This window comes from Lactuca sativa, chromosome 7 (assembly GCF_002870075.4).
Source record: "Lactuca sativa cultivar Salinas chromosome 7, Lsat_Salinas_v11, whole genome shotgun sequence".
NCBI classification, from domain to species: Eukaryota; Viridiplantae; Streptophyta; class Magnoliopsida; order Asterales; family Asteraceae; genus Lactuca; species Lactuca sativa.
In genome coordinates, this window is record NC_056629.2 from 51,611,137 (window position 1) to 51,635,395 (window position 24,259).

Sequence of the window (24,259 nt, forward strand, 5' to 3'; positions counted from 1 at the left end):
TGCTTTACACAAAACAACTATACAACTTTTCTTTCTTACCTTACAACTACCACAAATTGTAACCCAACAATTTGCAACTATAAAAAAACCCTAATACACCCTCCCATTCAAAACACACTTTTGGCAACATTGCCAATTTGTAATATCATCTAAAAACCAATAAACTCCCCCTTTAATTTAACCCCACCCAAAAGGGCTCAAAGGAAGCCAATAAAATAAATTGGACCCAGACACTAATAATAATAAAAAACCCAAACTGCCCGGGAATTTAAAAAAAGAAAACAAAAAAATTGTATTAACACACCAAAAGAAAATGTATGTATACACATGTGAATTAAAGTATTCTATTCAAACATCAATCATTCATTCTGTCTCTTATTTATTATTAGAAAAATCTACTCACATTTGAGTAGATTCTTGAAGCTGATATGCTCTTTTTTCAAACTGTTTCAATAAATCTGTATTTTTGGCATCAGCTTCTATCAAAGACTTTTTAGCCTCTTCTATCTCTTGTTTTTTGATTTAGCAACAAAGACTGCAAGGAGATAAAGAATAAAGATACAAATGTTTGAAAAGTTTTTTTATTACAAAATGTGGTCAAAGAAAACCATGACTAGGTCAAAGTGTCTTACCTTCAAACTTTCCACCTCAGCGGTCAAACTTTCCGTTTTTTGATTTCTTCTTCTTATCCGATTCCTCAACTTCCATCGATTCTTGCTCCACATTCTTTTCTGTAACTACTTCGATTCTCAACTTAATATCAGGCAAAGATTGATACAAAGGTAATGTTGCAGAGTCTGAAAACTTCAAATGCAAAGATCGGACACCGCCCAACTTCTTTGGAATAAACTCAATAATCTCATCAATGGCAGCACTCACATTCTCGATAATATCATCTCTCTCCATCGATGCCTTAGCTACACGGACCACACAACACGTACTAGTGCTAAAAAATAGCAAAGCAGCTGAACATGCTCTCTCAATTTGTTCCTTCCAATTCTTATGACTCAAATCAATAGGTAAAGGCAATTTCTTTTTCTTAAAGAACTGTTTACCCACTCTCATTTTCCATTTTTCCCCCTTTTCTTTCCCCATTCTACTCCAACCTTTGCATTGTCAGTTTTAGTCCTTCTGTTTATATATTTATACATTTATAGTTCATTTTTACCTACTAATTATAATTTAAATATAATATTTAATACTTATAATATTTTGTTATATATTAAATTATATTAATTAATTATAAGTATAAAGTTTGTTTTTTGTTCATCAAATTCATATATTTACATACATATTGAAATTTTAAAAAACGATAATTAAAAGTGTGTATGTCTAATATTTATATAAATGTATGTATAATATTTATTTAAAAGTGTGTATGTGTAATATTTTTTTTATAAATACATGTATAATATTAATTTATAAGTTTATTATAAATATAATCTTTTGTATTTAATATTAATGTAATGAAAAAAATATAGATTATATATTTGTTAAAAATTAAATTAGTAGAGGGGTGTGTTTAAGTTTGAATAATGGAATATATTATGAATATACTTTTTGGGGTAAAATGGTGTAAAAATGGAGTAGAGTTGAAGATGAAACACTATTTGCCTCATTTTTTACTCCATTTTTTAGTGAAAAAATGGAGGTGGGTTGGAGATGGAATTACCTTTTTGTCAACGAAAAACATCTCGTACGAATGACAGAGCTTTCGTTTTGCTTCGAAAGGCATGTAGTCTGTTTTAAGACTTGAAAGCTTAATGACTTTAGTGACTGAGGTTCCGTCTTCTTTAATTTTTTTTATTCTTTGCGATTTGTGAAGTGGGTATGGATGTCGATTTGTCGTCGACAATCAGACAGAGTTTGGAGAAAGAGGTGTTTTTTTAGTGTAATTATTAGATATATGAAATCATCTTGAGGTAGTAGTTGGGCATTGTTGGAGAGTGATAGTGATTTCTTCCATTTTATCAGAGCATCGACAGTTTGGGTGGTTGTAGAGGTAGAAATCGCCATTAAAGAACAACTGTGAGGAGATCGGCGAAGAAGAGAGTTTTACGATGAACTAGTAGCTCTAATTTAATAAAACTAAAATAACAAAATAATCCTCAACTATCACTATATTTAATTTTAATCATTGTTTCGAATTTCATCGAAATACACTCTTATTTCTCTTGTAAAACTGATGTTTTTATATCATCATTTTTTAATCGTTGATTTATTTGTGATGCTAATTAGCATAGGGTCAAATTAGATACACAAATTTTTTTTGCCTAACACTCAAAATCCAAATATACTCTTTTTTAGATTCAAACTCTTTATTGCTTACACTAAGAAAAACAAAGTTGAAACTTGGTTAATTTATGGGTTTTATGGTTATGCAGAGATAGTTCCATACAAAAGAAGTTGTTCCCAAAGGGCGAAAGGGTCATGGTGAGTTGACTTTCACCTACAAACAAATTTCTATGATAAATTATGCTTTTTGTAATGGTATTAATGTGATTTTAATGTACATGGCATTGAAGAAATGTTGAAAGAAGAAATTTCGGGATTCTCACGAATTTACGAACGTCTTTAGCCATGGATCCCTGGAAAAACACCTTTCGCGTTACACACGACGCAACTTCATTGCTACTTTTCTTCCGCTGCTTAACCTGTCATTACTGACAATACATCATCATATTAAGTTCATTCAAAACCCAACATGGATTTACTTTACTTGTTTATATAAAATGAGAGAAATTGATTCCTGGCATTGAACGCGGATGAAGACGGGGGATATTTTTGGAGATTTCAGTTTTGGCGGGAGAATGTTTCTTCGAATTTATACTCTCTTTGTTACTATAACAATTAGCAACTACCACTACTAGAAAAACGGTCTTTTACGACGCTCATTGCGCGTCGTAAAACGCTCAAACGATGCGCAAATGCACGTCAAGGAAGGCCCTGTCATAACGAGAGACGATGTGCTTTTGTGCGTCGTCTATAGACGATGCGCATTTATGACACACAATGTGTATCATTAAAGTCGCTGTCAAGAAAGGCCATGTCATAAATGAAGATGACACACATTTTTGCGTATCGTAATTTTTATTTTTTATTTTTTTAAAAAATTATTTATAGATTTACTAATTTTCAAATTAAATTTGCATTTCATGTCTCATAATAGAAAATAAAATACCATATACAAAAAATACAATCCATTGCACAAAAGTTAATGTCATACAAAATACAAAATAAAATACAATAAATAAGAAAGATAATTCATTGCACTAAAATGTCAAATACAAATAATCATCGCTAACTATATAACCTAATACTACATTGCTATTAAGGGTCATCATCATAACTCACTGAAGGTCTTGGAACAATGTTCTCATTATCAACTCTTACGCCAACCTTGCTTTACTAGATGACTTTCACACAATCAATATTGAAATAGATGATGCCCGAGCCATCACAGATGCAGCCCGAACTTACTGAGCTCAAACTTCCCTGACCAAAACCCAAAACCAAACAAACACCATATCAGACACAATATTTAAATCAAAAATAAAAATGTAACGAATAGAACCTTGAAAATCATAAAACAAAAACTTAAAATTTACATGAATTAACCTTACTATATAAGTGCTCCAACCTTGTGTGGGCCCAATTCCTTGAGAATGAGGAAGAAATATTGGGTGATTTGTAGAAAAAGATGGAACCTGAGACAATTTCTTGAAAGATTCATTCATTTATCTCCTTCGATAACTCTATGTATGTCTTGAGACAATCAAATCAAATCAAATGTTTCTGAGTCAAATTAAAATTTTAAAGATTATTAAACATACCCAGTTGCTAGGAATAACAAACCAACAGAAGAATTTAAAAGAGACAAATAATAAGCAAGAGGACTTTAATTAAATAAAGTACATTATTACCTGCAATTTTGCTTTCTCAAGCACAACTTTTCATAATTCAAATCCGTACTTTAACATGACAATAAAACTCAAGGAATAATCAACTGAAGAAATCATAATCATACTTACTACATAAGAAACACAAATTTTCATTTGAATCCAATCGTGGACCTCCCCTCCTTCTTCTTCTTCCATGTTTGTACAATGCTACTGCAACAAAAAATCAAAACTATATTAAAAAAATTAATTGCAAGCTAAATATTGAAGAAAAAAAACTCAGTGCCAGTTAGTTTTCTTGGCAGCTGAAACTTGCAAGGGCATAATGGTAATTTTCTACCCTAATTAGAAGTGATTGTAAAAAACAAAACTCTCGATGCCAGTTAGTTTAAAACTTACAAGGGCAAAATGGTAATCTTTTTTCCTGCCTACTAAGAAACATATTTACAATTTAAGCCTAGCCTAGCCCTTTTCATACATATGATAAGAAATGACATGTGACCTTTTTTATGCAACTTTCATGGCCTAGTGTCCATACGGGAGGAGTGTCTAAAAATGATCAGTCATGTGGACAAAAGGGCCCTGAGGTTGCTTCATCCGGTTGGGGTCCTCTGTAATTATAAAAATAAAAGTAAATAGTATTAACTACAGGGAACAGCAAGCAACATACTTTATTCTCACTACCAAGTACCAATATTGGCAATGTAATTGTAAGATGACTCACTTTAGATATAAACTATTCAACGATTTATTTTCATTTATTTTCAGGAAGTGCTTCAGCAAGACCTGGGAGTCCCTACAAACAATGCCAATTAAAAAGTAAGAAATATGTTATTAGTTTTTTTTTATAAAATAAGATGAAAAAGAAAAAAATTACAGAATAATCAATCAAATTGTTGTTGAGGTCAATTGTCCTCAAGGTTGAGTTCTTCTTTAGCAACTCAGCAATGACCTTTGCTCCCTGCAACATGGAAATACATCAGAGTCTTTCACACACAATTAACATGTTGAAATTTAAAAAAAAAAATAATAACAATAAATAAATAAAAAGCTAACCTCATCACCTATATTAGTACTATTTAGCTGGAGCTTCTGAATACCACTATTATCCACCAGTATATCACATAAAACCTGCATATAAAAGCACATATATTATTCGGTAATTATAAACATCCAAAACCTGAAATATTAAACAATTAATGGAACAAATTAAAATCCAAGAATTAGTTCACCTTAGCTCCTTCATCCCCAATATTGTTTCCTGATAAGTTAAGAACCTTTAGAGAAATGTTTGATTGTAAAATACCATCAAAAGCTTTAATTCCTTCAGTAGTTATTCCATTAGCAGCAAAATTTACTTCTTCAGCAACCTGGAAAAGGAAAAAGCAATGGTGCATTAAGAATACGGAGCCAATTACCAATTAACAACCATCAAATATTATCAAGGATTAATTTTTCAAACCATCGGATTTCTATAAGTGTATTTTGGTTGAAGATTAATTATTTTACTTGTTAAATTCAAAGGAAAAAAAAACGTACTAAGTATTAAATTGAAAGATCTTAGTTACTTTTCTAACTACTAGTTGGATACATAAGTGAATTTAGAGTAGTTTTATAGCAATTGATTAGATTTACTGTTCTCACCAAAAAAAAAAAAAAACTAGTATATCAAAATACAAATTTTGCCTAATCTCATAAGTTTGTTTCAAGATTTGCCAAAGATTAAACATTTGACTGAAATGCATTATTTTCCTACGAAAGATACATTTTGATATATTTTTACAGATCCTACGTAAATGAGGCGGGAAAATAATTTTCCCGCACAGAAACCTTCATTTTCATATTTTAACTTTATTTAAAACAATCAAACTTAAAATCCTCTCGGACAATATAAGGCGGGACAATAATTTTTCCGTACAAAAAACCTTAATTTTCATATTTTAACTTCATTTAAAATAAAGAAAAACCTTAAAATCCTCTAGGGCAATGTTCAAAAACTTAGATGAGAAGCTCAATCACAAATGTATATATGGGTTCAAATATCGTATTTTAAGGTGTTAATTGGTTCATATGTTGAGTTTAATGTCATATTGTAACATCCAAAAACTCAAGGATAAAAATTTTAGTTTTTTAACATATAGATTCAAACATCCATTTACATCTATTCAAACATTAAGGTACTCCAAGTTAAAACAATTATCAATGATTTCCAAAAACCATAAGTTGCGGAAAAACATAGATGTGTGCGTTGCGATCAAGTAGGACCCTTCCCTTTTGAACCGGAGGTACCTAAAACACAAACTGAAACAATAAGCACAAACCTTAGTGAGTTTCCCCCACCATACCACATACAACACAAACATACTTTCAGGTATATCTGGGTGCCCGACCTACCATGTCGAGCATATATGGATGTCCGACTTACCCTACCAGGCATATCTTGTTGGGTTTTGATACACAATAAAAGTTTGTTTATCACAAAAACCGGCAACAGAAGATTTTAAAAATAATAAGTTTATTTTTAGTTCATAACAAAACCGAACCATCATGAATCCATTTATAGAGATTAGAATGAAACAAAACCAACCATAGGATGTTTTAGAGATAACCTTTGAAGCCTTTGAACCCACTTCGTTTTAAGGTGTTGATCAAGATAACAAAAGATGATCTTCTCTACAAGTATCCACCATCAAGAGTAAGGCACTTGGAATGTTAGTTCCTTCTTGTATTCTTGAGTGTCTAAAGCCTTTAAGTGCTTAACTCAATTAAGCACCAAATGGAACTCAAGAGGTCTTCTAAACCATCAAACTAACTTCAAGAGAGAGAGAGGAAGAAAAGAAGAGAGAGTTTCGGCCATGAGCTTCAAGAGAAGAAAGAAGACCAAAACTTGCTTAATTTTTCATGCATAAGACACTCTTATATAGTCTATGAAAAGCAAAAGCAACACAATATAATAATATAAAGTATTCACTAGCTTTTAGGAGCATGAGGAGCATGGGAGGAAAGTTGACAAGCAACCTTCCATGATTGTCATAAACTTTCGGCCATAAGGCTAAGAAAGAGACAAAAATTGTCTCCAACTTTATTAACCATGGTAGAGTAAGTCTTTAACTTAATCATGGTTAACCAAAGTGTCAAAAACTTTATACATGACTTATTAAATCATACCATATGATATAATAACTAGTAATACTCTCTTATAATTATTATTTTCGCAAAACAATAATTATTCCCTAATTAAAATACAAGAATCCATATTATTTATTAATAATCATATCAATAATAAATGTACAATGTGCCAACTTGATAAAGGTGTGACCCTATAAGATCATATATTGTTAACAATATCACTCCATAATGATTCTTGGGAATATAGATCCAACATATATGGGTGTCCGACCTACCCTGCCAGACATATGTGGGTGCCCGACCTACCTTCCGGTCTATTTCACCCCTACCACTACCACATAATAACATACATAAATCGCATGATCATCAACCAATACGTGAACATTGATAATTATCACACATACACCCATCATACTATGCAATAAATAAAGGGTCGACCTTGGTGCCTTCGACCCGTAAGGCCGTAACATTCACGAAGGGAGACTCACCTTGAATGTAGAAGTTCAACGAAAGAAATCCTTAGTTGATGCCCTGACGACTTCCCGAGCTATCAATACCAAGATAACACTTAATTAGCAATTGGGTTCCAAACTATGATCCATAATCCATACTTAGGATAAAATGACCATTTTACCCCTAACCCAACTTGAACCAAAACTGAGGCCCAAGCTCATTACTACAAGATCCATAAAAGCCCACTAATGGCCCAATTTTCCAAATTGGGCCCAACCCCCATATAGGCCTTATCCTAAAGCCAATAATTCTTTGTCCAATAATAAATCTCAAATGGCCCAAAGGCCCAAACAGCAAGGCCCATAACCAAAGTTAAGTCCAAGCCCAACAACCAAAAATTCCACTGATCAGATGAACGCACCGCGTTCCCTGGAGGAGCGTTTGGCATTCTTCGCTTGACCGATGATCAGGACCGCTTGCTGGAACGTGCCACGTTCCTTCGAAGTGATATCTGTGCATAAGGGGTGATTTATAGAGATGCACTGCTAAACCAGATCCATTTTTGAAGTCGATATGACTTGAAAGTCAATTTTGATCAAACTGTTTTTTTTTTTCAAATCGGTCAGATAATACGGTAGACCTGATATGACTGTAAACCGATTTTAATGAGAATTCATACCCAAACAGGTCAAAAACGGATTCAAAACCAAACCAAAATCCGGTCAAAATTGTTGGAGCCGGATCGGATTGTAGCTTACGTCACCAAAACCGAATCGGATCGGGTGTCTGAGAACCTCTGGGATTTCATCAAAAAGTCTCGTTATAAAAGATATTATGATTTTCATCATACAATGCTAAAAATGAGTTATTTATATCGATATTTATATATACCTCCTCTATTATATGACATTGAGAATACCAGAGTTCTATCGTGCCATGGAAAACTTCAACTGATGTCGTTGTAGATACATTTCATTCATTTGTCAGTAATTTCGACATAATATCGACAATATTAGATATCATTATATTATTATAGTACATCTAGGGAGGGAAACAGACACATGCCTATTTATCTTGATCAATATGTTAAGTCATTCATGTCGACTCGGAATTGCATGGTGTAGCTCAGCCAAACTCTCCTCAAAATCACACATTATATATGCCTTGCATGTCACCTAGAATAAGCTTTCCATTGAATGATTTTTTTCGATCCTTCCTCACAAATTCATGATAAAATTCCGACAATAAAACCCATTGTATACATTTGAAAAAGACATGTCTAATGTCATGTAAGTGGAATTATGCATATCGAGTGCAATAGCTAATTTTCCAACCTCTCCAAGCCATTCATTCGTCCTCATTAAAAACCATGACAACGATTCCCACTCTCTATGTTGCCCACAGAGAGTTGCCCGCTCTGTAGCTAGGGAAAGATTTGGTGGTTTTTCATCCATGGCAACGGCTAAGGATATAGTTCCAAATCAGTTCCCTTTTAGGTAGGGGTTGTTTACAACAATTAATGAAACCCAAACTTTAAAGTAGTATTGTATTAAAAATAAAAGCTTAAACCGGTAAAAGTTATCCTCTATGTAGTTTTTTCAGAATTTTTGAAGGTTGTAATGGTAAACGGGGAGGTTGAAAAAACTTTCTTCATGGACACAATTAAGGGAACTTATCTGGAACAACAGATTTTGATGTATAATTTGTCGGAGATAATGATATACTCTCTAGGTATTTTGTTAATGATATCAAATTCTCATAAGATACTTCAAGTGTCATGTACTTTAAAATGTTGCTTTATTAAATGTCAATCCAGAATATCATATTCTAAAATACTTTAAGTGTGATCTTATTTTAAATGTCAATTTCTGATTCCGCTTGGCTCTAGTTTGAAATACGGAATTTCAGGGTCATTTTTGCTAAAAGCACAAAATTTAGATTGTCATGCTATTTCCGCTTTTGTGAATATCCGGTATTTAAAATATTTCGGAAACTCAACATTTTAGCCTCTTTAAGGACAAGAATGTTGTTAGGTGCTTTTCTTATGATGTATGATGAAAACATGTGTTTTGCCATTACCACACCAATCACGAATACTTAAAAGGAAAAATGGGAAATTTTGTAATCATAGTTCCATAAAAGTCAAGATTTGCACATGGAATATGATGGTTTATCAATAGTTACTTATAATGAATGCATATATACATAACACAATGATTATCAACAGAATTATAGAATACTCTTCTATAAATTTTCACTAGTACACAAAGACAACCACAAAAAAAAAAAAAAAAAAAGTAAACACAAAAGAGACGTTTTAGGGAAGGTGTCATGTCATATACTGATTTACACAAAGCAACTATACAGGTTTTCTTTCTTACCTTACAACTACCACAAATTGTAACCCAACAATTTGCAACTATAAAAACCCTAATCCACCCTCCCATTCAAAACACACTTTTGGCAACATTGCCATATCATCATCTAAAAATCAATAAATTCCCCCTTTAATTTAACCCCACCCAAAAGGGCTCAAAGGAAGCCAACAAAATAAATTGGACCCCAGACACTAATAATAAAAAACCCAAACTGCCCGGGAATTAAAAAAAAAACAACAAAAAAATAGTATTAACACACCAAAAAAACAAAAAAAGACGGACTGTAATTCTGTATACACATGTCTGAATAGAGATATTCTATAATACTATTCAGACATCAATCATTCTGCCCTTTGATGTAAAAACACAAAACCTGAATTTTCACGTATCAAAGGTGGAGGTTCAATCTCCCCCATGTCTACTTGTGGCATAGACTTTGAGATGTCATCCACAGAGAATGGTATGCTGCATCATACACAAATAAATATCCACATTTTAGACGATTTTGCCCCTGAAAAGTTTTTACAAGTTTTGAGATATTTACCTGGAGTCGTCATCTAACAAGAACGAGCTGCTGACTGCGTTGTTCGAGTCCTCTGTCATCATGACTCTCATATTTGAAATGACCTAATTACGAAAACGCCCTTAGGTTTTAAGTTTTTTTATAAGATGGAATTCATATTTGTTGTGTAAGTAGTAACTTACTTCTGATGAAACACTGTGGGTCCCGTATTTGTCATCCCAATACATGGTGCTGATTCTGTATAGCTGTTGTATGCTAAGCACCTGTGTATAAATAACAAAAATTCACAATCTTGAATATAATAGAAGAGAAAAAGGGAATTAAAGTTTTCATTATTATTAAAATAAATTTGCTTACAGGACAAAGTTCATTGGTAATTTCATTCAAAGTCTTCTTGGGCTTTTGATGTATCACCAAGAATCCAACTGCTTGTCTGATATGCTTCAACTCATCCCATGCGGTCCCCGCATACTATAAATCAATCAAATATTATTTACTACAAAATCAAGATTTTTTTTTTTGAAAAAATATATAAAAAGTTCTTACTTCCTCTGTGGCATAACAACACCATTGTTCTAATTCAGCCAATCCTGACTTCACATATTCACCATTACTAAACGAGCAGCACTCACGTCTCAACAAAAGACTTCCACCAAAAAAAAATATATAATCATCAGCATTTTTATAAAAAAGAAAAAAAAAATAGTTGATATACAATATAAACATATTTAATGCAATTTACCTGTTGAATAGCTGAACGTTGATGAAGGAGAATATCTGTGTGAATACTTTGCGCACCAAAAACGGAGGTACCTAAAAAAGTAAAAATCCATAAAAAGTCAAGTAATTTTTATAAAAGAGTCGGTTTAAAAGATTATAAAACTTACAAAGTTAGCTTTCATTGTCTTCAAGTAACTATCAAGGCTTTTAACAATACTCTGCCAATGAGCAATCAATGCTTGTTGAGCAACTGCATTAGCTTGAGACCTCCCTTTAACTAAACTTGCACGTGATGTCCTTGGAGCCTACACATTTCAATTTCATATCCAAATTTTTACACCAAATTTAATCATAATATCATAAAATATATAAAAAATAATAAAACTTACCTGGATACATAATCCAAGCAATGGAGATATTTCTTTTTTCAAATTATCACGTATCATTCCATATATCTTTTCAAGAAAAGCAGTGAGTTGCTGTTTAAATAATAAAGCCGGATATTTTGCTTCCACCTGGCGCAAGTCATCAAGCCTACCAAGAACTCGACCATTTAAAAACGAAAGTCCAGTGCTTTGTGGAGATGCACGTAGTCCCTGAATTTTATAAAATTTTAATTAGTGAAAAAAATTGAAAAAGAATACAAGGGTAAAATGGTCATTTTACATACTTGTGACATTCTTCCGAAAAGTGAAGCGGATGATGTCCTACGCCTTTGTGGGGTCATACTTGCAGCCCCACTTGCTTTGAGGGTGTGTTGAAGAAGTGTTAACAATGTGGATGTGTTACATAGCCAGTAACCTAGCACATCGTTACTATCATGGACCTGCATCATATCACACAGGATCAAGATTTTCAAGAACCCTAATTTGAATTTTGAAATCATCATATAATGTTTGAATTTGTTATGTGAAACTTACCTCTATAGCTGAAGCAATGGTTTGGATAATTCGGTCAAAGACAGTGGTTCTTTCAACTTCAAATGATCTCCAATGGAGTAAGCTTTTGTAGATTAAACATGCAGCAACTGGTTTCCCACTTGAGAATCCAAGATCTTGTGTGATGCATTTGATAAGTAGATCTTGATTCTCCTGAATCACACACATTATGTAATGAATTAAAAAAAATACAAAAACGATCTTTTAATTTTCATTAATCGTAATCACTTTGCTTACTTGTTGTTTTTCATTAAGAGACTTTTGTGGTTTCTCTTCAGACTCTGGCTCTCTTGAATTTGATAATGCAAGTGCCGTATCCTACACGTAATAATAATAAATATTTAAATTATTGCATCTTGAAAATATTACGGAGTTTTTTTTTTTTTTTTAAAGTATTCTTACAGGTGTAGTAATCCTTGATTCTCCATTATGAATGTTCCCATTTTCTGGTGTTCTCTGAAAAGAAAAACTAATAATTAATATCTATTGAGAAAAAAAATAATAATAATTTTTTTTTAATTTTTTTGTGGGGTACCTGGATAATCATGGTTCTTGGCCTTGCTGACATGGACTTTCCGGTAGGTGACATGGTGAGTGCTTGCTGGCGAAGTACTTGATTCTCAGATTCCATATTTGAGAGCTTTTCTTCAAGCCTACACAACCAAAAAATTAAAAAATTTAAAACTTTTTATCTTTTTATATAAATTACAAACTTCTACTCACCTTTGAGTAGATTCTTGAAGCTGATATGCTCTTTTTTCAGCTTCTTCAAACTTCTTCAATAAATCTGCATTTTTGGCATCGGCTTCTATCAAAGACTTTTTAGCCTCTTCTGTCTCTTGTTTTTGATTCAGCAACAAAGACTGCAATAAGATAAAGATACAAATATTTAAAAACCCTTTTTCATCACAAAAACCATGACTTGGTCAAAGTTTTTTCATTACCTTCAAACTTTCCACCTCAGCAGTCAACGAGTCAACCTTTTCAGTATCCTGAATTATGACCGGAGTCTCCTTAACAACTGGAGGAGCTTCTTCAATGGCTTTTCTTGCAGCTTCACGTTCTTTAATCACTTTAGCATTTGCTTCATCAATTTGGATTTGCATCACACGTAGAGCTTCCTGCAACTTAGCAGCTTCTTGTGCTTTTGTCTCTTCCAATTCACTCTGTGAAAAAAGAGTCAAAACCAATGAAGAAAAAACGTCATTAAGGATAGTTTTTAAGTAAAATTACAAAATTACCCTTAATCGCTTCTCCAGCTGCAAACGCCATGTAAGTTCCTCCACACGTTTCTCTAGTTTGTCCTTCGCCTCTTTCAGAGCCCCTGTCTCCCTTGCAGCCTGAACATTTGACAAATTTATTAACAAAAGAAACTTCGGGTTTTTTCTTTTCTTTTTTTTTTATAAAATAATGATATACCATTTTGAGTGATCGAAGCTCTTTTCTAGCAACTCTTCGCCTCCAACCACATTGAGTAACAATTGCAGCCTTTTGGAGACTCTTGTAGTAAGAGTATGCTCTATAGTAACGATAGTAAGCCTGAATTCCATCATAAAATCGATTCATAACCCGTATTTATATTACAATATATGAAATTTTATTTAATTAAAGTCAAAGTACCTGAATGAAAATTGCAGCTTTAGTTTGCTTTCGGTATCTAAACTCGTTTCTAGCAGTCATTGCTCTCAAACCAGTTTGCAAAGTGATTGCAGAAACCCTCAGTGTTTGATATGATTTACTAGCAACAAAACACCTGAAATTCTTCTGAATCTTAACTGCTGCTGCTTGCCTTCTCAACTGCTCAAATTGCTTGCAAGCTGATAAACCTGATTACATTATAAAAAAGGAATCAATTTTTTGTAAACAAAAGTGAGTATTTTTTTTATAAAGATTTGCTATAAAATACCTCTCCAGCAAGCCTGTAACTGGATAGCTGCTTTTCGTATTAAGATATACTCTTTACGAGCAATATAAGTACGCATTTGTCTTTGAATGATTCTAGCAGCATTTCCAAGAACCTCTGCTCTCCTTGCATCAAGTTCTGCCATCTGTCCAGCTCTTAGAAACACCTTTGTCTTCCCAATCTGTAAAATAATGGTTACAATGAGAAATCTTGTAAAAGTATCTAGAAGCTTTTATAAAGATTTGAAGATTACCTGGTAGCCTTTCAATCCCATTTTATCAAGCAGCACTTGACATGCAACCTTCTCATCATACCTAAATTAAAAAAGAGCATTATAATTAGATGAAAGAAATCATTGGGAATTAGAAAATAGAAACAGAAAAGAAGTGAATCATACTTTCCATCAAGAACATCGGGATAAAGAACACCAAAACGAAGAAGAAACTCATCAAATGTTCTTCTGGTGGGATAACCAGCACAACTGATTCTGATTGCTTCTAGAACACCCTATATTAAAAGATAAAAATTTTAGAAATAAAGATTTGAGAAAAAAGAGAAATCAAGAATCTTTTTTCACAATACTTACACCACATCTTAGTTGTTGAATAATGTTTAGATTTTCAAAAATTGCAGGCTTGAGAACATTGTTTGGCTTCACACATCTTATGTAATGAGGCTCTGTTGTACTCAAGGTTTCCATCAAAGATTGAAGTTGCAACTGCAGTTAAAAAAGCAAAGATTAATGTAACAAATAACACTTTTTCATTTATATAGATAAAATTAAAAGTAATACCTTAAAGCGGGACCCAATGGAGGAAAATTTGGAAGATTTGGAAGACTCAACAGGAAGTGGAGGAAATAAACCAACAACAAAAGGACACTTTGAGGCAGTTAATAAATCTTGATGTTCTGCCACCACATAATCTTTGTTTTTGTCTAGAAATTGATCAGCTAAATAATTCACTTCTCCAGCATAATGAGCTATTGTAAAACTAGTGCGTGAAAGTTTAGGTTTTATGAAACGTTTGTGTTTTGGAAATGTTTGGTATAACTTCTGAGCAAAAGTTTCATGAGTTGACTTCGGGAACATGCTGCATCAAGTAAATGTAAACATAAATCAATTTTTCTTAAAATCTTGTCTTAAAAGATGAATTTGAAATGTGATAATCAAATAATCATACCAGGCTTCATCAAGAAGCGAGATGATTCCTCCAGGTTTCTGTAATGAAATGTATTAGTTTCCATTAATGGAAAGTACAAAAGAAAGAAGTCAAACGGATTAGTCAAGAGTCAACACCTTCTCAATCAGATCCAAAACATCTTGGTTGTCAACAAACTCTATGTAGCTCCAATTTATCGCTTCCTTTGTGTACTCCTCTTGTTCCATTTTAAACACGTGCTACAATAACAAAAGAGTTTGACAAATATCAGTAAATGTAAATCCCATAAACTGATGAATAATTCAAAAAAACAAAAAACCTAACCTGGTTAAAATGTTGTTGGAGTTTTTCATTTGTGAAATTGATGCAAAACTGCTCAAAACTATATTAAACAGACGTTTCATTATCAGCATTGTAAGTTATACCATTTAAAATGATGCTAAATTTGTAACACAATACCTGTTGTGTTTAAAACTCTCAAATCCGTATATATCAAGAACACCGATTAGTGACTTTGAATTCGGATCCTGCCCAATTGAATTGTTTATTTTCTCCACAATCCTAAAAGACGTAAAGATAAAAGTTAGATTCTTGAAAAATAAAAAAGAAATTCATATTTTGAAACTGGTCAAAGTTTTTCTCACCAGTCAAACAAACGAGAGTAGACTGTTTTTGCTAAAGCATCCCTGCTACCCAATGCAGCTTCAGGGTCAAGAGTTCTTGTAATCACTTCTTCTGGTGTCACCATTACACGCTTAATCAATGCATCCTCTAAGCTCTTAGCATCACACCTATTCAGAGATTGAATTATCATTACCATTTATATAATATAATAATATCAATATTAATATTAGTAATATATATGTATATAATAAAACTTACATAAGCAACTCAGCTGTGACATTGAGATGAAACCTAGATTTCTCATCTTTAAGCACAGAAGAATCAATCTCCTTTCCCTTTGCAAAATTGACATTACCAAGGTGAAGAATTGCAGCTACAACCCTAAAAATTGCATCTTGTTCTTCTTCACTAATTCCAACAATGTCCATTGCCCTTCTTGTAGCAAGATACTCATGGGCATCACTTACACCTTCAAGTTCATATGATTTTGACTGGTTTAAATAATGATATGACTGTGGACTTTCCAATTTAAACTTCTCTCTATCCTGCAAATTAATGCAATGATATTGGAAGTGATAACAAATCTATGACATTATTTACTTATTATTAGACAAAATTATAAAAAAAAAAATAAAATCTACCTCAGGTGGTGCAGCACAAAGAAGATAGAAACAATGGTAGTTTCTTTCAGGATCTGATATCTGACAAACACGAGATCTTTCTAGAAGATATGTTCTAATAGCTGCCCCTGATATTCTTCCACTTTTATCAAACTGTATCTCTACAAATTTACCAAATCGACTAGAGTTGTTGTTCCTCACAGTTTTCGCGTTTCCAAATGCTTCAAGTACTGGATTTGACTGGAAAATATGTATTTTGTAAACATGTATTCAAGACATTCGAATGTCAGTGGCAAAAAGGTAAATTTTTCTTACTTCAAGGACTTGTTGTTCAACTGTTCTTCCTTCAACTCCAGATCTACCACCTAAATGTGCAAGATATCTCATCAGCATCTTTGTTGTTTCAGTTTTACCAGCACCAGATTCTCCACTGACCAATATTGAATTGCTTTTTCCTTCATTCATCATAGCCCTATACATAAAACAAACTAAATTATAAAAAAAAGAAAACAAGAAAATAGAATGTTCATGTCTTAATGTATTATATCAGTATATTATTTATATTTATATACCTGTATGCAACATCTGCTACTGCAAAAACATGGGGACTAAGTTCTCCAAATCCTGCTCCTTTATATTGTTCCATCATATGTGTGTCATATAAATGAGGCAATCTTTGAAATGGATTTATAGCAATTAGAATGTTTCCAGTATATGTCTACAAAAATGAAAATGTTTATATCAGTTTTCTTTTGATATAAGCTTAAAAAACAAGATGAAATATGACATCTTAATTCTTACATAAATTTCATTAAGTTCATATCTGGCTGCAAGATTTTGTAACACTCCTGGTTCATGTAAATATGATAGCCGTGTCATGTCATCTACACCTCCAGGTGGAGCTTCAGTGTCTTTAGGGAACACTTTTGAGACATTTGTAACAATCTGTAGTTGAATAAGTTTATTATTTTGTGAAATAGATATTGGTGTCTTTGATACAATGTATGATTAAACATTAAAATACTCACTGTTTTCCCTTTTGTGGTATGTACATGAAGCTCTTGCCCATTAACTCGGGTCACTTCCCCATCAATCCATGCTAAAGCAGGATCTTCAACCCAAACGTGTGACCCTACAATAATATTAACTGGAGCAGCCTGTGAAAAAAAAAAAAAAAACTTCATTCCATTAGAATCATAAAGAGAAAAAGCTCTAGAAAGTTGAAATGGTTCACTTAGTCTTTGAACATTGTATGTATTATTATATACATTGGACTTTGAAGCAATAATAAGTTATGTAACCTAAGTTTCATAGGTTCATTTTGTTGTATATCAATTTTCTAACTAATGGGGTAGACAATATATTTTGTACTCACTATGACACGTTGATTTTTTTCTTATTATCAATGGGGAAAGAATAAGTTGCAAGTCAAACTATCATACACTAATTACAATGATAACTAGTTGTTCAAAGCTACTCCATTAAACTTATTGAATAGGTGGATATATACATTATCAAGTTATTTGAAGTCTCCTAAGAGAAGATGATGATTATTCATGGATATATATGTAAGGTAGTATTTGGGAAAAATGGGTTTAAAGTTTGTATATGAAGTTGGTTTCCAGTTCAAATAAGCATCAAAACATGTGGTTGCTCAGAAATGGTGCAGATAACACATAAAAGTTCATGAGTCTCATAAAACCCTAGATTGGCTTCATCTCAAATTTATCAAAGTTTGCTACTTCACGTTTCTGGTATCTAGCGGATTCTGCTCAATTAGCCCCTCAATCTAAGCTCTAAAACGTCAACTACAAATAACAGCGAAAAAACTAACTTACACCTATACCCTTCCCTGTTCCTCAAGGTATGTTCATGAATCTGAGCTCAATCGATAAAAAAATTTGAGCGGATTGAGCCGGATACGCAAATAGATTATACAGCGATACACATATGGATGATATAATCACAGAAAAAACATAATCCCCTAGCTTAAATATGGAAGAAACATGTAGCATCAATAAGCATAAGCAACTAACAACGAACAAAACAAAGATTCAAACATGTGGACTCTTCGTTGAATAGATTTGACCTTGAAAACAAAGATTCAAGCAAATACCACCAATAACCATTGAGCTACTTCACCAAAAACAAGATTAACATACCATTAATGATGACTTCTAAGCCCAATCGATCTCCTTCTCATCAATAAAGAGAAGAACGAGTCGGAGAAACCACACACCGCTCGGTGACTCAGATCGGTAATAATAAGACGATGATAAAGAAGAAACCCAAGAGTATTCAACAGAGATTATGACGACGATGATGATGATGATGCAAAGGTGAACTTTTTTGGAATAGTTTCTCTCTATCACAGAAATGACGCAGTAATTTTGTATCTATATGTATATATATTTATTGGGTAATACCAATTTGTATATATATTATTATACACACAGCAAAGCAATGTGTATGTTGTGGGGTTTCTTGCTCTCTCGCTCTACAACCTTTTCTCTCTCTAGACTTCTCTGTCGTCTGGTCAAGCTCGAGCGGCGAGTTTATGGAAGTCCAGTCCACGAAGCGGCTCTCGGCTCAAAAATCAGACATTATACAGCCATTTTTGGATTAGCCGGCTACACTTTAAGCTCTGTATTTCCTTTTATTTACGGATTTACCCTTTTCAACCTTGTGTCGAAAATTCAAATTTTGAAACCATTCACTCTCTTTAAATTCTAAATTATTTGAAAAGGTGTAGTTTTTAACTCACAATAAATGTTTTTACAGTTCGTATAAATTTAGTTGGGGGAATTAATTATTTTTTATGTGGCATTTAAATAATATTTTTCAAATAATTAGTAATAAAAGATAAAAAAAAAAAAAAAAACTTTGATTTTTTTTTAAAAATGTGTATTTTTATACAAGTGAATATGAGAAAAAAAAAATATTTATCGGTTTCTTATAAAATATAATATAAATTTTAACGACAAGGCAATAAAATTTTCAAACTACCAGATGGACATTTTTCATGATGTTTTATTCGATTTTGGCTTTTTAAATTATGAAAATTAGAGATAAAACACAAAAAGTGTAAATCATATAATATAATATAATGTATTGAATTTGTAATTAAAAACTAAGATTGATAACTAGTTCAATCTATAATGATTTATAAAAATTGAGCATACTAATAAATGAAACTATATGTTTTTTTCTTAGAATTAAGTATTTTATTGTTTCTTAATAAAAGTATGTGATTATTGATTAATTCTCGATGTTTACATGTTCAAGTTTTAAAGAATTGGACTTATAGGTAACTATTCAGAACTTGGAGGGCTATAACTGCATAAACAAAGAAAAGTATGAGTGGCGAAGATGTAAATACATTAATAAGCTTGAGTAAATAAGTAGCACAAGTTCTAATGGAATGTCCGGCCAACGTTCGCTGGCGTGAAAGATGCTTTTTGCCCCGAGAAAAAAATAGTAGTTCCGTACAAGACACTCAGCACCACAATCTTTCTGTTTTTTACATTTAAACCCTTCTATTTTTTTATTTTGTCAGATAGGTGTAAGGTAGTTTGAACACGGGCTAAAACCCCATCATTTGAAAACAATGAAATTTTCACAAGTATTTTAACAAAACAGTGAATGTTTTACATGTGTTAGACAACGTATTTATTTAATAGTGAATTACAAATTTGGTCCCTGTAGTATATTATTTTTTCCAAATTTGATTCTAAGTTTTGGTTTTGTATAAATGTCGTCATCATGGTTTCATTCCTTTATCTTCTTTGTCTTTATCTAAGAAACCATATAATCAAGTATTTTCAACCACAATTCAAAAATCAAATTCAAACTCAATACAAAATATTTAAAATCAAAATCAAAACAATTTTCACCTTTTCTTCACCTCCTTTGTGTTCGTCATATTCACATGTCTACTCCACAAGCAAACAAAAAACTCTAAACTAGTATGAAATACATGTGAACAACATCCATTGACCACAAAGTGATAGAAGTAAAAACAAAATTATATCAAATTGTATGATTAAATATATTTATTCTCATGTTATTTATTTACGGATTAAAAAAACTTATTTCTATTTGTATAAGCTCTTAAAACACTTTTGAGTCTATAAAATAATGTTTATATCTTCGCATAGTGAACTCATAATTGAAGCATAGTGAACTCATAATTAAAATGGATACATGTGCCGGAAGAATACTACAAAGGACAATAATCATAGAAAAAAATAGTTCAAACGTTTAAAATTTTGAACCTCCAAACCGAAAAAACAGTGAATCATGAACTAACATGTTGTTAAAATTTTGGTTCAAATATGTAAAAAATCTATGTACACGTACTAAAATGTCAACTCTTGATTTTGTATTCATTTATATGTATAGTTTTTGCTAAAACTTCCTCCTTGCCTAGCCCCTCCGAATCACAAATCATAATTTTACAAAAGATTTGAATTTATAAACTCACCTTATTTCCTACTTCCCTCCCATGTGGGACTAACTCAAAGTAATAAACATGACAACTTCAACTCAAAGTGATAAATACAACTTGAACAATCCCCAACTTGTGAATTGTGATCTATCATTAGCATCCAACTACTCATGCTTAGATCAAGGTAGCTTTCGCCTTCAATATTAACTTAGTGTTTAGTCGGATACTCATGTTTTATATAGTTGTGGTATCTACCCTAATAAATGAAAATGACTTTGCCAAATGTCATTCTCTCATAAAATTAGCCACATGTCATTTTGTCATAATTTGAGATATATTTATTTTCCACTTGTCATTACTTTAATTTTCATTTTCAATATATCATTAATTTAGTTTCCATAAATTAAACCTACCATAATGACTATTAATTTCAAATTTTAAATTTCAAATTCAATTTCAAATAAATTTACAGTTTAAACCTTTATGTTTAACATTTTGTTATAATTAACCCGTTTAGTACACACTAAACACATAATTTTAATTTATTTAATTTTTGCATGTTTTTTTTTCTGATAATTTTCACTTATTTCAATTTCAAATTTAAATAAATTTTTTATTTAATCGTTCGTACTTAATATTTTGTTTTAATCAACCCGTATAATATACGGGTCTCACAACTAGTTTGGCTAATAAACCTGATTTGAATCAGTTAAATAATCATATTTAATCCTGATTCAAATCTTTATCCTTACCAGTTGTCTAAAAGATTCAAGAAGCCTTCTAGAAGTCGTCCATAACCGTCCACCATAATGGAGTTCTAGAATATTCTTATAAATTTTACCAATTTGAATTGTAAATTTTAGGTTGGTAATAATATAGAGTTTTACAATTTTGATTGTTGTGATCGGTGAACCATTGGTTCCATTTGGAGTGGTAACAAATAGTAGTTTGTCTCAATATTTTATGTGACAACCCATAACTTTTTCTGTTTCTGTTATGCATTTTCGTTAATGAAATCTCTGATCCGTTAACTTTTCCGTTAAACTTTTTGGTTTAAAAAATAATCTAGTTAAATTTAATTAAATTATTTGCGAGTCGGAACAAAAAATCTCGCGGAAACCCAAAAATCTCGAGAAATCAACATTTTTTGTCTAAATTGGATTACGGCCGTAAACTCGTTTACGACCATAAACTAGTTTACGACCGTAAACCTGTTTACGATCGGTGACGAGTGGACCCCCACCTCACCCCTATAAATACGATACCCTCACCCTCATTAGAACATTTCCTGGCCGCACTCTCTCCTCATATCTCTAAGAATCTCGACCCGTAAACGCTCAAAACGCATTTAAACTCCGGGAAATGTCGAAAAACACCGTTTGGAGCCCTTTGGAACGAGTGGAAACACTCATCTTGTCGAAATCAGCATCCAAACACCATTTTTTCGAGTTTACGGTCCAACCTTCAAAGACCGTAAACTTTGTTCTTGAGTTTACAGTCGTAAACTCGCCGAATCTTCAGAAACCGTAAACGCTAGCTCGACAGTAAACTCGTGTTCACGGCCGTAAACACCTTTTTGGTGGTACTTTTGGCTAAAAACTCATTTCTTCGAATCAAGCAAGTCTCGGTAATATTCTTCAACCGAATTCAAGTGTTCTTATGACACTTTATTTATCGAAATCGCTAATTTAGATACATATACGTATTTATTTGATAATAAGATTTTATTAAGTGTCACGTGCAACAACTCGGAAACCTTCTTTTCAATCAACAACTCCACGCAACAACAGTGAGTTCATACCCCTATATTTTTCCGCATTTTTAATGTTTTCAGGGGGGATACAAGCTAAACATAAATGTTTTCTGAAATACACATAAAACTTATGCAAAATTTCATACTTTATTTCCCTTTTGTACTATGTCGAGCATAAGGGTCGTTTTCACAAAAATTGCATAGTTTTTACGGATACATTATTCGTTACGTTATACATGCAAACTATAATCGGTATAGCTTGGGATTTCTCTAAAAACTTATCAACCATAGAAACTTTCTCTGGAACAGAAACCGTTTACAGTTTATATCACTGCTTTATCATGATTTTCATAACTGTAATTTATCACTATTCGCGGTATACATTCGGATTTTCACTACGGTAGAACGCTACTGCATTACATGATTACATGTAAACTAGATTGTACGATATTGTGAGGCGCTACTTCATTACTGTACCCTTAGGTGTACAAGGATAAATCCTACCACTGTATAACCAGAGTCTCCTGGAGGGAGAGCGTGAGTTTTGTGAATAGATCTATTCGGGACTGATAATCCCACATCTAGACTGCTAGCTACAGTTAGGCGGGCACGCCTGAGATGTACAAATGTCATTTAACATCAATGCCTGAAGAACGTTGGAAAGGTCACTAGTCATATCAAGCATGGTTATACGACTCACATTATGTATAAATCACTGATAGTTTACCAACCTGGTTTTCTTCAGTAGTTTTATTTATACCAAATAGAACTAAACACACTATGCATACTGGCCGAGCCATGGTTTTCAAAACCGAATCATTTATGCTACGGTTTTACATTTAAATACGTATACTTCATGATTAGCTTTAGCTAGTCACACGAAGTAGTATTTTGCATATCTATACGATTTTCAGAAACGAACATTCATGGTGGTATACGAAATCGATCACATTATGTTTTTTTTTTCACTAAATAAAATATCAGATTTTCTTGAAACTACATAATCATTTCGGCTCGCTCATCAATAAGTTTTCATTACAAATTACTGCTTATGAACTCACTAGCTTTATGCTGATATTTTTCAAACTGCTTATATTCTCAGGAAATCAGTAGACAGGTACTAGCTGGATTTTCGAGGAACCTAAGCATTTAGAGTTTTTAAGTTTTTATTTTGCAAAACTATTGGATGTATTTCAAACTGAGTTTCAAACAAATGTAAACGTTTTTATTCAAATATTCATTGTAATGGTTGTGTTGCTATGATTGTTGTTATTCATTGGTTGCGATGCTATACATGACGTCCTCCGCCCCCGGAATATTTTCGCCAACGGTTTCGGGTGTGACATTTTACGTGGCATGCACTCAACAAACAAAAGTTTTCAAATAGAGAATGGGATGAAGTCACTAAGGGTGGATTTGATGAAATTATAGACGCTGACTCTGTTGAAATTTTACAAGGAAATGATAAGGAAAATAATTTATTAATGTAACTATGTTTTAAATTTGTTCAATTCAAAAAACACCGTATAAGGTTGGTCTGTTAAAAAACATCATCAAAGTAAGTTTTTTTGTACAAAAATGATGGGATGTCAAACCCACCAAGCAAATTACACCATTTGATTGCTAAATAAACGTAATATAATGGTAAAAAAGGGTATCGATCCTCGGGGAAATGGTTGTATTCAATCACCAATGCAATTCAATAGAACTAG

The 24,259-nt window shown here is 32.4% G+C and overlaps 1 protein-coding gene, 1 long non-coding RNA gene and 1 pseudogene across 4 annotated transcripts; all 3 read right to left on the reverse strand.

Moving 5' to 3' along the window:
• Window positions 1–638: 638 nt before the first annotated feature.
• On the reverse strand, window positions 639–2,045 carry LOC111905934 (uncharacterized; annotated as a pseudogene).
• Window positions 2,046–3,183: 1,138 nt separating this feature from the next.
• On the reverse strand, window positions 3,184–6,769 carry LOC111906103 (uncharacterized). Of its 3 annotated transcripts, XR_008225231.1 has the most exons (9): window positions 6,509–6,769; window positions 5,132–5,269; window positions 4,956–5,030; window positions 4,777–4,860; window positions 4,624–4,695; window positions 4,402–4,510; window positions 4,032–4,112; window positions 3,619–3,795; window positions 3,184–3,495 (listed from the first exon to the last, which is right to left on the reverse strand). It is a non-coding gene; the product is annotated as an uncharacterized LOC111906103 (long non-coding RNA). The 3 variants fall into 3 exon arrangements; XR_006184772.2 differs by having other exon boundaries at window positions 3,619–4,112; XR_006184775.2 differs by lacking the exon at window positions 4,402–4,510 and having other exon boundaries at window positions 3,619–4,112.
• Window positions 6,770–9,796: 3,027 nt separating this feature from the next.
• On the reverse strand, window positions 9,797–18,770 carry LOC111905383 (myosin-17). Its single transcript, XM_023901083.3, has 35 exons — window positions 18,510–18,770; window positions 17,376–17,504; window positions 17,149–17,292; window positions 16,920–17,065; window positions 16,663–16,819; window positions 16,369–16,587; window positions 15,986–16,272; window positions 15,748–15,894; window positions 15,563–15,664; window positions 15,428–15,485; window positions 15,241–15,342; window positions 15,125–15,162; window positions 14,737–15,034; window positions 14,530–14,661; window positions 14,341–14,450; window positions 14,197–14,257; window positions 13,947–14,124; window positions 13,661–13,866; window positions 13,460–13,579; window positions 13,282–13,380; window positions 12,985–13,206; window positions 12,764–12,903; window positions 12,576–12,693; window positions 12,443–12,496; window positions 12,278–12,358; window positions 12,023–12,193; window positions 11,773–11,928; window positions 11,492–11,698; window positions 11,270–11,407; window positions 11,125–11,195; window positions 10,929–11,028; window positions 10,740–10,853; window positions 10,565–10,645; window positions 10,404–10,486; window positions 9,797–10,324 (listed from the first exon to the last, which is right to left on the reverse strand). Exons 1-35 carry the CDS (start codon window positions 18,510–18,512, stop codon window positions 10,201–10,203), a joined length of 4,596 nt encoding a protein of 1,531 aa, XP_023756851.1. The 5' UTR covers window positions 18,513–18,770; the 3' UTR covers window positions 9,797–10,200.
• Window positions 18,771–24,259: the final 5,489 nt, after the last annotated feature.

What these genes read in the sequence shown, in the direction of transcription:
- LOC111905383 (XM_023901083.3), bottom strand. An exon ending in TTTTGGATCTGATTGAGAAG is followed by an intron (nt 15,163 to 15,240) that starts GTGTTGACTCTT and finishes ATTTCATTACAG; the next exon opens with AAACCTGGAGGAATCATCTC. An exon ending in TTACCAATGAACTTTGTCCT is followed by an intron (nt 10,646 to 10,739) that starts GTAAGCAAATTT and finishes ATTTATACACAG; the next exon opens with GTGCTTAGCATACAACAGCT.